The 16828-nt window shown below is 36.0% G+C and overlaps 1 protein-coding gene across 1 annotated transcript in view; it reads left to right on the top strand.

Annotated features, from left to right (window-relative positions):
* ADGRL4 (adhesion G protein-coupled receptor L4) overlaps positions 1 to 16828 on the top strand; it is a 116233-nt gene that overhangs the window by 47643 nt on the left and 51762 nt on the right. Inside the window, exon 3 of the mRNA XM_025357687.1 lies at positions 12223 to 12375. Within this exon, the coding sequence (XP_025213472.1) occupies positions 12223 to 12375 (153 nt within the window). The remainder of the gene's footprint in view (positions 1 to 12222; positions 12376 to 16828) is intronic.

The following is a 16828-nucleotide window of genomic DNA, read 5'->3' as shown; positions in this document are numbered from 1 at the left end:
GACAGTTTTAGGAAAGTAAAATGTTAAAATAAATGAGTCCAGACCAATAAAATACAAGGAAATACAAATTGAATTTCATTACTTCTATAAGGTGTTTGCTATTAAAAAAGAAAACAAGATCATGAGATCAGGCAGTCCACCAGTCCACAATATTCTGACATTTTGCCTAGGAGGTAAACACACGCAAAGGTCAGACTGGAGACATGACTAGCTGAAGATGTTAAGGATGATATGAATGTGTTTTTGCTATTTTGACCGAATGACTGAGTCCAGTTTAGAAACTATTGGCCTGGCAAATGGTGGTCTTGAGTGTGGGATGGTGTTGTAACCAATTTGCCTACTTACTAATCACAGCTTAAAAAACTGTAATTTCTAAATATACTTTGACAATTTTGTAGCTGATAATTGGACTTTCATTTTCTATTTTTAGTTTCTTTATTAGTAAAGATAAATATTTATGTAGAACAATGAGCTATTTCTGATTTCTTCTATGAATTACATAAAGGCATACCTTGGAGATAACTGTAAATTTTGTTCTGACTACTGTCATAAAGCCAGTATCACAATAAACCAAGTCACACACTGACTTCAAAAATGAAGCCGCAGACCCTCGCAGTGAGTGTTACAGTCCTTAAAGATGGTGTGTCTGGATTTTGTTCCTTCTGATGTTTGGACGTGTTCAGCGTTTCTTCCTTCCGGTGGGTTTGTGGTCTCCCTGGCTTCAGGAGTGAACCTGCACATCTTCGCGGTGAGTGTTACACCTCTTAAGGTGGTGCCTCTGGAGTCGTTCGTTCCTCCTGTCCGGAGTTGTTCATTCCTCCTGTGGGTTTGTGGTCTCGCTGGCCTCAGGAGTGAACCTGCAGACCTTCACGGTGAGTGTTACCGCTCATAAAGGTGGCATGGACCCAAAGAATGAGCAGCAGCAAGACTTATTGCAAAGAGCAAAAGAACAAATCTTCCACAGCCTGGAATGGGACCACAGCAGGTTGCCACTGCAGGCTAGGGCAGCCTACTTTTATTCCCTTATCTGACCCCACCTACATCCTGCTGCTTGGTCTGTTTTACAGAGAGCTGATTGGTCTATTTTACAGAGAGCTGATTGGTCCATTTTGACAGAGTGCTGATTGGTGCATTTACAATCCCCGAGCTAGACAGAATGCTACACAGAAAAGTTCTCCAAGTCCCCACTAGATTAGCTAGATACAGAGTACTGATTGGTGCATTTACAAACCTTGAGCTAGATACAGAGTACTGATTGGTGCATTTACAAACCTTGAGCTAGGTACAGAGTACTGATTGGTGCATATACAATCCTCCAGCTAGACACAAAAGTTCTCCAAGTCCCAACCCTGCTCAGGAGCCTAGGTGGCTTTGCCTAGTTGATGCCACTGCAGGGACCCCTGCCTGTCAGTCCCGCCACATATGCCCGCACTACTTAGCCCTTGGGTGGTTGATGGGACCAGGCCATGGGACCAGGTGCCACGGAGCAGGGGGTGGCACCCATAGGGGAGGCTAGGGCCACGTGGGTGTCCATGGCTGACAGATCTTGGGCTTGGCGGGCTGCAGGTCCTGAGCCTTGCCCAGCGGGGAGGCGGCTGAGACTCTGCCAGAATTTGAGTGGGGTGCATGAGGGCCAACAGTGCTGGGGGACCTGGCGCACACTCGGCAGCTGCTGGCCTGGGTGCTAAGCCCCTCACTGCCGGGACCGGGGGGCCAGCCAGCCGCTCAAAGTGCGGCTCACGGAGTCCGTGCCCACCCAGAACTCACGCTGGCCTGTGAGCGCCACAACGCAGCCCCAGTTCTCGCCCGCGCCTCTCCCTCCACAGCTTCCTGCAAGCAGAGGGAGCAGGCTCCGGCCTTGGCCAGCCCAGAGAGGGGCTCCCATAGTGCAGTGGCTGGCTGAAGGACTCATCAAGCGTGGCCAGAGTGTAGGCCAAGGCCGAGGCCGAGGAGGCACCGAGAGCAAGCAAGGGCTGCTAGCATGTTGTCACCTCTCACTAATGCTATATACTGTTGGATACCAAAGGTAATTCAAAGGCATATTAGAATATAATCTGGAAAAAGACTAGAGTCAATTGTTATTATATAGTAAAGAAAGTACAATGTGTTTGTGTAAATAAATGCATACACTTTTAGTAAGTATAGATTAGATAAGTTTTTTCCAAACTATTTTATTGCATTGATAATGTGTGTTGAAATTTATGGCATCTTAAAATCAAGGAAACAGTCTCATTAATAAGTAAACCCAGCTGGCAGTGATGAAGGTGTGGAAAATCTCATCAACATAAGAGAGACTTCAGAAACTTTTCTAAGTAAATTAGTGCATTTTGGACATGAAAAAAAAATAACATTTTAAATCAGAAAAAAATGAATATGCAAAAATAATGATGAAAAAACTTACTCATTTTAGGAAAATAGATTTCAACTTCACAGTTTACAGTGAAGTAAATTGCATTATGATTCAGAGATTTTATTATAGGAAAAAACAAAAGCAATACAAAAGTATTACTAAATGTTTTTATAATGTTAGGAGTGTGAATGTTTTAAAATGCGATAGAAGATCATAAACAAGAAAGGAAAGGAATGCAAGACATGATTACAAAAAGATCTCTGCAGCTTGGGAAGCAAACAAGTAAACAGAACAAACTATGTCACAAATAAAGTTAAAAACAATTTTAAGTTTAATGTTTATATCATATCAGTGAGAGGCAATAGTTGATAATTGTTAAAAGGCTCTTGCAAATCTACAAGGAAATTAATAATGCCCAATCAAAAGACACGAAGAGCCAGTTAACAAAAGCAAAAACAAAATATAAATATCATGTAAATATACAAGAGGGTTCTGTCCTCAGCAATATTTGAGTACATAATCTCAACATGATTATAAAAATGAGATCTTATACTTTGTCTATCACATTGAAATTGAATGCAAAGGAATTGAGAAATATGCACATCTCATTCATTACTGAATATCTACAAAGTTCCTGAAGAGTAGTTTGGCCATGCTGATCAAAGTTTCATGATTTAGAATAATACTTATGTTGTTTTTCTCAAGTAGCCTTTACTACATTGAAAAAAGTTTTCTCCTATCTGATGAATTTTATTAATTACATTTTTGGTATCTATTGACATAAGCACAAATTTTTTAGTAAGTTGGGTGTATCAGATTCATAAAAAGGAAAATTAAAATATTCAGCTATTATTGCACCTTTGTCTACTTCCCTTTGAATGTCATGTAATTTGTTTCTCTATAGCTTTTAAGCTAAAATGCTGTGTTTAAGTTCTATATTTCTAACTACAATTTTTTAATAAACTGAACTTTTAGTGATATAATGTGCTTCTATCTCTTTTAATAACTTTAATCTTAAATTCTACTTTAATATTATGTGCCATCCATATTTTCTTTGTCTGTTGAAATTTTCAAGGTTGTTTCCATTTAAAAATTAAGTATGTTTATTATTAACAAAATATAATTGGACTTTGTTTGCAACCTAATCTGACATGCTGTGTCTTATGGGGAAAGGCATGTCTTCCTCATTTAGTGTGACAGTTGATATACTTGATTGCTATTCTTATTCCATCAAAATTGTTTAATGGTAGCTAATTTGTTTTTACTTAGAGTTTTGTTTTTTCTCTTATATTAGATTTTGTAGGCTTACTTTATCTCTTTTTCCCCTGTTTTCTTTTTTAATTCAATGGTGAATTTTTGGTACATTTATCTTTCCAGATACTTACAATAAATTCCATATTTTTGTCCTTTACTAAAATTAGATAATGAGTCTTCTTTCTTCCAGTGTGTTTTACTTGCCTGCTGTGCTCCACCCTCGCCCTAACTAAAGTAATATGAACCCTACTAGATGCAGACAATTTATTTATTTTTATTTATTATTTTATTTTTTTTCTGAGACAGAGTTTTGCTCTTGTTGCCCAGGCTGGAGTGCAATGGCATGACCTTGGCTCACTGCAACCTCCGCCTCCCAGGTTCAAGAGATTCTCCTGCCTCAGCCTCCCAAGTAGATGGGAGTATAAGCATGTGCCACCATGCCCAGCTGATTTTGTATTTTTAGTAGAGATAAGGTTTCACCATGTTGGCCAGGCTGGTTTCAAACTCCTGACCTCAGGTGATCCGCCTGCCTTGACCTCCCAACGTGCTGGGATTACAGGCTGGAGCAACCTCGCCTGCCTGGTGCAGACTATTTATTAGTTTCTCTTTTCAGCATATATCCTATGAGAGTCCTAATTAGCACTTAAGTTATGTGTTCATGATCACACAGTCATCATCTACTTGAATTTATTGTATTGCAGGGCTGATTATCCACCATTTTTACCTCTCCATCTAATCTTCCCCTATATAAAATTCTGTCTCCTGAATTCATTGGTATTTGGTTAGAATACTGTCTTGAATATTTTCTTCACACACACTGCATGAGTGATCTACTCTCTGAATCCATGTGTTTCTACAAATGTCTTTCATCGTGTTCAGAGAACGGTTTCTTTAGCAGGTTAGAGAATTATAAAGACACACTCATTTTATCTTAGTGACATACATGTTACTCTATTGTCTTTCAGTGATATTAGCAAGAATCTGATACTATTCTAATAGTTTTTCTTTTGTGAACTAGCAACATTTGTTTTGCAACTGAGAACTTGTAAGATTTTTCTACCAATGATTTAATTTTCCCCATCGAATATGCATTACTTCAATGATTAGAAACAAAATTCAATAAAACTAGGTCCTCAAAAACAACTTCATAGCCATCATGTAAGTCCCAGAGATACTATAAGAGCATTACTCATCTTTACTGTACCGTCGATTGATAGATACAGTAGAATGACAGTTTTAAAGTCTTTGGTCGTTTGAAATAAATGTGTAGAATTTTGTCCTATCGTGCAATGAGCAAGACAAGTGATTTCCAATATGTACAAACATAAGATTGTTTCATTTCATTTACCTTCTCTACTTATACTTCATTTTGTTTGTTTTTCTAATATGTGTATATTAATAGTTCTGACAAAGAGAACCAAAAAATTGGTAATAATATAAAATGGGAACATTTTCTTAAGTGCTACATTTCCTTCAGAAAATAAGTAAGTGTAAACAGAAACAGAGACTATTCTATACAGGTACTGTTTGTTTGTTTTTTTCCTGGCTTATACATATTTTTCAAAGTCTGACTCATAGTCAAAGGGACATTTTTCCTTCAAAAAGTTTTTGAAATGGACCAGCAGTTTCAAGCACTTTAAAAATTCATTCCCGGCCGGGCGCGGTGGCTCAAGCCTGTAATCCCAGCACTTTGGGAGGCCGAGACGGGCGGATCACGAGGTCAGGAGATCGAGACCATCCTGGCTAACACGGTGAAACCCCGTCTCTACTAAAAAAAAAAATACAAAAAACTAGCCGGGCGAGGTGGCGGGCGCCTGTAGTCCCAGCTACTCGGGAGGCTGAGGCAGGAGAATGGCGTGAACCCAGGAGGCGGAGCTTGCAGTGAGCTGAGATCCGGCCACTGCACTCCAGCCTGGGCGACAGAGCAAGACTCCGTCTCAAAAAAAAAAAAAAAAAAAAAAAAAAATTCATTCCCAATGAAGATACTGAAAAATAATAATAAATACCCAGCACAAACATTTTATTCTTGTATAACTCTGCTTTATTTTATCTTTACAATTGTAACACTTTTCATTTGATGAATTTTACATTTCCTTTAATAAATTGAACTTGAGTTCATGGTCAAGGAAATGTGAGTTACATTATGTGCTTTATAATCAACAATGCAAATGTGAGAAGTATATCTTCAGTATTGGATATCTGTTTTTATCTGACTTGTTAATCAATAATTCTGCACATGGGAGGATATATATTCTGTCCTGCACTTAAAGATTCAGGTGCAAAAGCAATTTCCCGAGGGGAAGAAAAATGTAATTCTGTATCTTCCTTTTGGTACCTTTCCTTCTCTTATAAAGAGCATGCTTTTCATTTCATGAATTTTACATTTCCTTTAATAAACTGAACTTGAGTTCATGGTCAAGGAAATGTGAGTTTACACTATGAGCTTTATAAGTCTATTAATTGTCCTGACTGATTGAATCCATCCTGGATTCATTGTAGTTCTTTTTTTCTCTCCTTTCTGGTGATCTTTTCTTCCTCCTTATCTCTTTACCTGTATTTTTACCTTGGTATTCACAAAATAAATACAAACCATAGAAAGTTCATAATTGAGAAGGATAATGATGATTTTTTAAAGTCCCTCATAGTACTGATATGGAAAGAGAATTCCCAGTGCTGTTGAAAACAAATGAGCCCAGCAGCTGCACTGGGGAAAAAGAGGGGGGAAGAAAAGTTTTCTATGTTACTGTTACTCCACCTTTGAGACAGAGGGCCTGTTTCACCAGGAATCACATAATGGTTATGGTCATTTTAGTGTTCAAATTTACGGAGCAACACTGGCAATCACATCCAAAGGGAAAATGTGTACAGGAGTGATGCTGCTGTTAAGGTTCCATAGATTTCAAGTTGTTATAATCAATTCGAGCCCGGCCAGTAATATCTCAAGTGATAAAAAAAAGAGACGATTCTTTTTTCTTTTTATTTTTCTCCATTTTTGGTCAATACATTAAAAAATGAAATACAAACTAAAATCTTATTAAGATTCTGGAATACCAGTGTCTTATAAAGCAAATAAACTTCTATCCTATTATACAAAGAAGGTAACATAATCATAAGGTTTGTGGTCAAAAATGTTTCATTACTAGTGGCCTCAATATCACTCTTGAATTTGGAGAATTATATGCTCACTCTTTATGTCTTATTAACAAGTACACTTTATGATAAAGTACACTTCACTCTTCAATGCTAAAAAATAACTCAGGCTTTGGAGTCAGACAGTCTTAAGCATAAAAACTGTGTCTACTGGATTCTCTTTCTACACTATCATGATTTAACCCATCTGAGCTTTAGTTTCCTCTTAAGTAAAATGAAGACAATATCAATCATTGCATTGTTGCAACAATTAAGTAAAATAAAATGTGCCATTTAACAGAGTGCTTGAAATACATGTTTTCTCTGAAATAATTCTTTCATACTATCGGGTATAAATCTTGTTAATCTACTTGTTGATGTAACTCCAAAATTACTAAACAGTAGCTAACCATCAACAACAGAAACAAAGTGCCTACAAATATTTTGAAAATATATTTTAGACATATGCATCTGTTTATTATGTTAACCCCCCATGTAGTTTACAGGCAAGTTGGGCTGAACCATGTGGAAACCTAAAGGCTTTTTCTGGTCAATGCTGAAAGCAAAAATACATGGAGAGGCTTCCTTTGTCGTTTTTCTCTGCCTTCACATCCTACCCTCAATCCTCTGCACTTTATCACTTGATTGGTAAGAAGAAGCAAACATAAGGAAGAAGACATGAAGGACAACAAAAAATGGAGGGTGGGAGGCAAAACAAGAGCACAATAATGCTCATACCCATGCTTGTAAGCTGAGATGGAACATGGGGAGTTAGAAGGAGAGGAAAGGGGTCCATTTAGAGATGAAGCACAAAGAAAAACAGCAGGCTTGCCCCTTTTCTCAGGAGCTGAGAAATGCCATGCTCTTGAATCTGACTCATGCTCTGGAAGAGAAGAAGGGAGTTGTGAGCTTTCTCCTACGAATAGACAATTTATGACTGTATAGTTGACTGTGGAACTATTGATACGCCTTCTGAAATGTCCTCAGTTAATTAAGGCACATCAACTTTTTATGGCCAAAAGTGACTCCCCATCTTACCCTGCAAGAATGTTCCTCCTCTGCTTCTCCCTGTTCTGATAAGAGGATCAATTTATCCACCAGATCCCTCCAAGTCAGAACGTGGATTTCATTTTTGCTGCTCCTCTCTCTTCAGCCAACTCAAATATCCTTTCAATCTCCAATCCCCATTGATATTTTAAGATAATTTTATTATGAAAAATTTAAAATATAGAAAAGCAAAATATGATATAAAAATTTGTATGTAGCCATCACTTGTTTAATCCTACCCTCTTTTCTTTATCTTCTCCAAATCACTGACTCGTAACACCTAAATATGTCTGAAATATTCCCTACTTCTTTCTCCTTGTTTCTGCTTTGGTTAGTTCCTCAAGTCTTCTAGTGTTCTACCAGAGCTACTTGGGCTTTAGTTTTCTTTATACTTGAAAATGTGTTTGGAAACTCAAATCCAATCATATTTATCCACTACATAAAATCTGTTGATGGACATCCTTTACCCACTGGATATAATTCCAAATTCTTGGCAAGCATTTTCTCGGTTTCAGCCATGCCTACCTGCACAGATTCTTGCCCTGAAGCCTCGTGCCCAGTGTCTGACAGTACAATTCTCCTCTAAATTATGCTGTTCCTGCAGGCCTCCAGGCATTTAGGTAAACTTTTTCCTTTCCCTGATTGGATTGTGGGGACCCCTTTTGTTTGTCTAAACTCTTGCTTATACTTCAGTACCTGACTCCAAACATCACTTCCTTTTCTAATACTTCTCTGTCAATAATCTTTACACTTTGATCTTGCAAATGACCTGAGGAAGCTGTTTTCTTCCAGTTGCCACTGTACTACTAAACACCTCTTTTATTTTTGACACACACTACAATCTAATAATTTGGATGTTGGTACGTCATCTCCAGTAGCTATGGATACCTTTAAGTTAGGAGCTGTGTGTATGCCTGTGTCTTGCTGTGCTTAACTCAGTGTGTCAGAGGTGAACCAGGAAGAATTGTTTCTCAGAGAATACCAAATATTTTTCCTTATTAGAACAGTTTGATAACATTTTAAAATATATCTCCAATATAATCATATTTTAAAGAATTTTTCAAGGGACATCTTAATCTAAGTAATTATTTTACAATCCACCAAAATTATACAGTGAGTTACAGGGATTAGGTAGTATAACTGGTGAACTGATTTGAACATTAGAAATAAGAGTGCCCAAGAAGCAGACTTTTATTTTTCTATATTATACCCATCCAGAGAAACTTTCTCCTTGAAGATTAATTATTATGAAGTTAGACCCTGGAAAGTTTAAGGCAATTTAAATAATTCATTTTATATATTACTTCACAAAGATAATTTCTTGCCTATCTCCACTATCTTGAGGGAAGAGAGAGGTTACTTTCAGATAAGTGGTATTTTACCGAACAAGATTTGAGTTGGACCATTAGGGAATTTGTCCATATCATATATCCAGCCCAGAAGATAGGGAGGTAGATAAGGAAATATTTTTCTTTCCAAATTCTTGATAAGAAAGCAAAGAGGACAAGCGCTCAAAACCATACAGCAGGAAGAGACACAAACGTTAATAGCAACTTTTGTTTTTTTCTACCTGTTAATGTAGTACCCAAGACCAGTAACAATATTTTAGAGTTAAGCAACATATTGGCAAGTTAATATTTTACGAACAGTCAGTTACGTGATATAAAGTGGTTCATTTTCTTGGACTCCAACCAATACCTCAGACCTCATGAGTTCTTTTTCTCTATATTTTTGCATATCATTTTTGCAGCTATAGCCCACAAGGGATACAATCCTCATCGTCCTCTATATTACCAATAACTGATATGAGAGCCAATTTCTTTTAAAGTTTAATATCAACTTCTCCCAGTATGCCATGAATGGAGTCAAATTTAAAGATAAAAATGAAAACTTTTATTTTAATAAAAACTCAATTATATGCTTCTGTGTTAACTTGCCTTTAGAATGTGAACTCTGACAGCAGGGCACAGATCCTGACTTTTTGATTAATTTTTACTTATTTCCCAGTATAGACATATTCACTTTTGGGAACTGGGAAACTCCATAAATATGTGAGTAACTGAATGATTGAATCAAACCTAATATGGTTCAACTATTTTGCTTATTTTCAATTTATGAGCCACTCTCAGTTAATTTTAAGAAACTAATTTCTATTTTATGCATCCATAGACATACATATCTACTTTTTGAGTATATATAGCCATATAGAGTTGCATCATATATTTATTTATACAAAATAGGTAAATTAATTAAATACATACATGTTAATAAAGTATTTTCAGCATTTTGTAGAAGACCATTCACAATTTTTCTTACTTTATTGCCCTATTTCAGCAATTTTTCTCTCTTCCTCCTGCCTCCATATGTTGTGCTTTAGGGACATTTGGCAAGTGTCTGGCGAAATGCTAAATCTAAACACAGAGTCTTAAATATGCTTTAAAATTTTTTTTTAATTTTAAATTTTTTAAGTGAGTGTGTACTTACTGGTACCACAAGCTACACAACACCACTTTCTATTGCCTGGTTCTGATGGAATCAAACTTTTACATTACTTGCCTGACCTGTAGAAACTTTTGATAACTCAACCTTCTTTGTTCTTTCATATCTCAAAGTTGTTAGTCTCCAGGAGAAGCTCAAAATTCTTCCCTTGCTGCTCTGCTCTTCTGTCTTCCCAATAATAAATAAGCTCAAATGCTAGGGATTAAAATTTTCAAGGGAATTTGAGATTCCCTCTCAACCTGCCAGGAAGGTATCTATGGTAAAATAAAAAGCGATCTGATGCCACAAAGAAAAAACTCTTAGATATGATGCCTGGGCTCCGTCTGCTCTATTTTTTCTCATCAGTTAAAGATAGCAATACCTACCTTCTAGATCTTCTATAAAGCATTAAGCTAATTAATATTTATAAAACATTTAGAATATATCTTCAACTTTTAGTGATTACTATATGTGAGCAATAGCCAGTATATGAATTAAATGTTACACAACTCACCCTTTAAAAAGAGATTAAGCCTGGTTTGAATAAAATGAAGAATAAAGATTCCAGACATTTTTCAAACCTGACTTGTTTTTACAATTCCCCTATGATTTCTCTCTGTGCTCCCCAATTAGGCTTCTTACAATCTTCAGAATATCCCAGTCACTTTTCTGCCTGCACTTTTGTCCAAAATTTTTTATTCCTTTAGTTTCCTTTCTTCGTCTCTTTCTCTCTAATACTTACCTATCCTATATTCTCCAGTTTTAGTCTATCGGTTTTCTAGGGCTGCCATAAAAAATTATGACCAAATTAGTGGCTTAAAATATCAGAAATTTATTCTCTCACAGCTCTGGAGGCTAAAAGTCTAAAATCAAGGTGTCAGCAGAACCATGCTGCTTCAAAAACATAAAAACATCTAGGGAAGAATCCTTCTTTGCCCCCTCTAACTTTTGTGGTTGCCAGCTATCCTTGTCATTCTTTGACTTGCAGTTACATCTTTTAATCTCTGCCTCTGTCTTCACAAAGTCATCTCTTCTGTGTCTCTATGTCCAAATTTCCCTCCTTTTGTAAGGATGTCAATCATTGAATTACACACCATAATCAAGTATGACCTTGTTTTTCTTTAATTACATATCCAAAGGGCCTATTTCAAACAATGTCACATTCATAGACACCTTGGGGTTGGGACTTGAGCTATGTTTTTTAACCCACAACAGGGTTTCATGTCACTGGAAAATATTCTCCTCCAGACCATTATGATAATCTCTAAGCAGCACATATATTCCAATCAATTTATTTAACAGATAATATAAATTTGCCTTCTGATATTTAAAAAGGGGTTATGAATCTTTGTCGTCCCTGATAAATTATATTGTAAGAGTATAAAGGTAAAGACTGTATTATTTACTTTTTAATTTATTGTATTGTATACTCTTCTGTGGACCAATATAATGCATATAGTTGTAAATAAATGCCTTAATGAATACATGAAAAGATTGCATGCTGAGTAATGCAAATTTTTTCTGTGGAACAATGGATGAAAATAAATAATACATGATAAGAACATGTCAATTTGTAATTTCTGATTTTTCATTTTTAATTTATATTGTGCTTTTGATGGATTATAAAGAGTACTATAAATTCAAAATGAGCATATATTTGTTGACATGGTTATAATTAAATTACATATAAAAATTTGAAAGATATTGCCACATAGATTTAATAGTTACATCTAGTGTTTTAAAGTAAGAGATCCTATTTTGCTTTGCAAATACAAAGAAGATCTCATATTATAAACAAGAAGAAGACAAGTGTGGAATACGGATTCTTTAGTACTAAGGTTTGTAGATATAAACATTATATACCTTAAACTATTTAACAGTAAAAATTCCAAAATACTGATGGAAAATAGTCGGAATTTATGTCAATTCTATAAAAATAATCTTTTAAATTGATATGCCAACAGATGATAATGAATGTGGAAATTTAACTCAGTCCTGTGGTGAAAATGCTAATTGCACTAACACAGAAGGAAGTTATTATTGTATGTGTGTACCTGGCTTCAGATCCAGCAGTAACCAAGACAGGTTTATCACTAATGATGGAACCATCTGTATAGGTAAGTTCGGTTATCTAAGTTAGAATTTGCACATATCTCTTATTGTTTATTACCCCCAGAGGTAAAACATATTCAAACCAAATTCTGCCAGACCTTGATTGTACCCTAGGTGTTAAGTACTTTCAGAAATTTACTTAATGTCTTTATTTCTCCAGTGTGTTAAAGTCTATGAGATATCTATCCGAGGATACAGGAAAAAGGCTTTTTTTTTTAATTTTTGAGAGAATAAGTTTGCAAAAATATAAAATAAAAGAGAGAGAAATGTTCATGGAGCCTTGAGATCTAGTATAGTGGCAAACAACAGAATAAATGTTTATACTTTAGAATAATTTAATACTTCAAGAAAATTGTCATTTGCATTAAAAGATATTGATGCCTTTGGAAATACGCACCCTGTGATGGGTTCTACATATTTTTCAGACAATCATCATTTATAAAATAATTGTTCTAGTGGTTTTATCTCTGCTTTGATAAAAGTCACACTTCAGATACGCATTAAGTTTTTCTGAACACTATAGTCAGAAAATTATTTATAAAATCATGTAGGGTCACGAAAACATCCTTTGTAGGAAAAATAATTTCAATGTAATTTTTAAGTGATTGTTCACTTATTGTGGGTCTAAAGGGAGGACCTAGATGATTTTTAAAAATATCCTTCTGTTGTAATTTGGTCATGCATGTGATTGATCAGATCCTAGAGAATTGGATTCCAGCCTGAGAAAAAATAATTATTTACAAACTTCAACAGATGAATAATTTTCAGAAGCGAATTCTCTGGAGCCAAAGACTTTAACTTTGAAAATAAATTTTAAATCATCTTAAGCATGGTTTCCAAAAAATATTCAACTCATCAATAACTATTATAATTAATTATGATTGGTAATCTACAAAATTAATAGGTATGCAGAGGCCCTGAGAATGTAATCATGTAGCCAAGGTTAGACATGGGAATAGAATTCAGGAACCTACATGCAACATAGAGAAGGCTAATGTGCTGCTTCTAAATTATATAGCTAGATAAAAGAGATAGATATTCAAGTTAATCTCGATCACACTAAAGCCTTTGATTAGTGTCCTAGTGAGACCTTTTTTTTTTTTGAGACAGAGTCTCGCTCTGTCACCCAGGCTGGAGTGCAGTCGTGGGATCTTGGCTCACTGCAACCTCCGCCTCCCAGGTTCAAGCAGTTCTCCTTCCTCGGCCTCCCAGGTAGCTGGGACTACAGGTGCATGCCGCCACACCTGGCTAATTTTTTGTATTTTAGTAGAAATAGGGTTTTACCGTGTTGCCCAGGCTGGTCTCAAACTCCTGAGCTCAGGCAATCTGCCCGCCTCGGTCTCTTGAAGTGCTAGGATGGTAAGCTATGAGACAATATTCAAAATATGTATATGTGAAATGTCTGTATTAAACAAATCATCCAGTCTCATGTACCCACGCTTCACAACATTTACTCTGCTATGTAAAAAAAGGGAGATTTTATTTTCCTCATTTTATTGCCAATGAAGTGAAGGGCTACTCTAGATACATACATTTTGGATAAAGGTAAGGCTAGACTCACAGTTTTATATCTAAAAACCCTTTGTTATTTCCATGGAATACTTAAATGTGTAGTAGACCATTTAAATATCTCTTTGATCTGAATCATCCAGATACACTGGATCAAACTTTGCAAGGGTATAAAATATTTAAACATATGAGAAAATAATGCTATTACTGTTGAATGGTAAATTTACCTTTAATGTTTCTAGAGAAAAGTTTTATTGCAATATAGCATAATAACATACTCAGGAAATAGGAATCAATGAGATTCTGCCCAGAAAACTTACAGTACTTCACTGTTTGTTCTTCTCAAGCCTATATTATTGTTATAGTCTTAGAATGTCATATAATGTGCTTTTTACCTTTAGTAGTTCAGTTCTAATATGTAGCCCTGCAAACTTTAGTGGAAATGTTCCAGTCAGTGAAGAAGTCTAACGTGTAACAACTTAATCACTGTAATTTAATACAGTTTTAACTTTGCTCTCCATTCCCTAATGTCTCTTGTTTGTAGAATACATCTGTCTTTTTATTTGATCATGTTTACTTTTAATAATTCTCAACTCACAAAGGGTTATATTTCTCTGCTCATGTTCCTTGAAGTAGAGAATTTCTGCACTAGAAAACACTGAATCATAGATACAGAGAAAACACAAACACACAAAGATGACTGAATGGCAACATTTTATGGGGGTAGTATATTTGTAATTGAAGACTCTTTCTCTTGATACTCAATTTCTATTGCGGTAAGGTGGAATGGGCCTAAGTTTGTGCTAATTCCCTTTTTAGCTATTTTAAGTAGTCGGCAAATGCACTAACCTCATTAAAGCCTAATGCCCAGTATTGAGCCCTTCTGTTTCTACCTGGTTTTTTTGATGGATTATTCAGTGAAAAACTCGTTCTCTAGAAAAATGTTATTTCTCATCAATTTTTGTTGTCCTTAAGGATTAAGCTTTTTTGAGAAGCAGTGTAGCTATTTCATTTTATTTCAGTCCTGCAGTAATTTTTGTTGCACAATATCATAATCCTCAGGGAATCTGAACAGAGAAACATAAATCTATTTCCTTTTGCATTAGTATATCACCTTACAGTGTATTGCTTCTGATTTGAAATTTTAGCTTATCCTTAAATTTGACATTTCTGGTAATTATAGTCATTAAAGTCTCTATGAATAAAAAATGGAAGACTTTGATATAGGGCAAGACATGACTCCAGCAAAATTCTTTACCTTTAGTCCATATTCAAATACTGTTTTCCACACATAAGGTCATTTTGCTGCAGAAGGCGCTGGGTGAGATTTAGCACTGCACATATTTCTCCTCCCCTTGGAATCACAGTAAAACGGAACTTCAGAAGTCCAGCTCCTGAGAAACCTAGTTACACACCAGAATTTCACAAATGGGAAAGTTGAGACATCCAATAGTAAAGTTAATCTGCTGAAACCAAATTAATAGAAGCCATGAATTCCTTCAATTTCACCATGTCTTTTACAGCTTTGTTTACTGCTTGTCATGTCCTACTGCCTGGAGTACTCTATGATAATTGTAGATTTTTTTTCTAGCTTTGAATAATATTAAATTTTGTCTTTGAAAATTATTTACTATAATTGAACATTTTATCTTTCTTTGGCAGTCTGTGAGTTACACATTAGAAAACTCTATTATTGATCATAATAAGAATCATAACCATCATATGATCATGTTTTGAAAGAAGATTATGATAAAATGTTGCTGGATTGGCTAATTATACACATGAAAAAACATGACATTATTATCATCATCATTATTATTATTATTTTTGAGCTGAGGTCTCACTCTGTTACCCAGGCTGGAGTGCATTGGTGCAGTTATGGTTCACTGCAACCTGGAACTTCTGGGCTCAAGTGACCTTTCTGTATCAGCTTCCCAAATAGCTGGGACTACACTCCACAACACCTTGTCTGACTAATTTTTAAATTTTTTTTTAGTAGAGAGAGGGTCTTGCTCTGTTGCGCAGCCTGGTCTCAAACTCCTGGAATCAAGTGATTCTGCTGTCTCAGCCTCCTAAAGTGCTGGGATTACAGGTGTGAGCCACTATGCACAACCAAGCATCACCTGTTAACAGAAATGTTGCAAATGAGTTAAGATTGTTAACGATATGCTTGCATTTAGTGATATCAAATTGTTAATTTAAAATCAAATTGTAAGTTGGTCGTGAGGAAAGTGGGTCAATCAGTAAATCAGGTCTGTCAAATCTAGCTGGACTTAAATAATTACCTAACAGAGATTTAGCTTTCATTATGATAGGAAAGAGGTTTTTTTTTATAGATTTGGAGATTACCAAGATATGGTAACCTAAAAGAAAACACTCTTTATTTATCTGTATCTTAAAACATACTACACAAAGCTCCTGCTATTAGGAAAATATGCAATATGAGTAGAATCACCAGTCCTGATTTTCCAGTTACAGTAACAGGTGGCAGTGATATCCTAGGCACTATTCCACCTTCCCATACATTTTCTTGTTTGTTTATGAGGTAGAACTCTTTTGGGTTAGAAGCTGTCTTCTTTTTGAGACGGAGTCTGGCTCTGTCGTCCAGGCTGGAGTGCAGTGGCGTGATCTGGGCTCACTGCAAGCCCTGCCTCCCGGGTTCACGCCATTCTCCTGCCTCAGCCTCCCGAGTAGCTGGGACTACAGGCGCCCGCCCGCCACCACGCCCAGCTAATTTTTTGTGTTTTTAGTAGAGATGGGGTTTCACCATGTTAGCCAGGATTCTCTCGATCTCCTGACCTCGTGATCCGTCTGCCTCGGCCTCCCAAAGTGCTGGGATTACAGGCGTGAGCCACCACGCCCGGCCTAGAAGGTGTCTTTTTAAGAAATTACCCAAGGTCATCACACAACTAATTAATGTTATAGTCAATATTTGAATTTAAATCTTCT

Source organism: Theropithecus gelada, chromosome 1 (genome assembly GCF_003255815.1).
Source record: "Theropithecus gelada isolate Dixy chromosome 1, Tgel_1.0, whole genome shotgun sequence".
In the NCBI taxonomy this organism is placed as follows: domain Eukaryota; kingdom Metazoa; phylum Chordata; class Mammalia; order Primates; family Cercopithecidae; genus Theropithecus; species Theropithecus gelada.
This window is presented reverse-complemented; position numbering and strand designations above follow the sequence as displayed.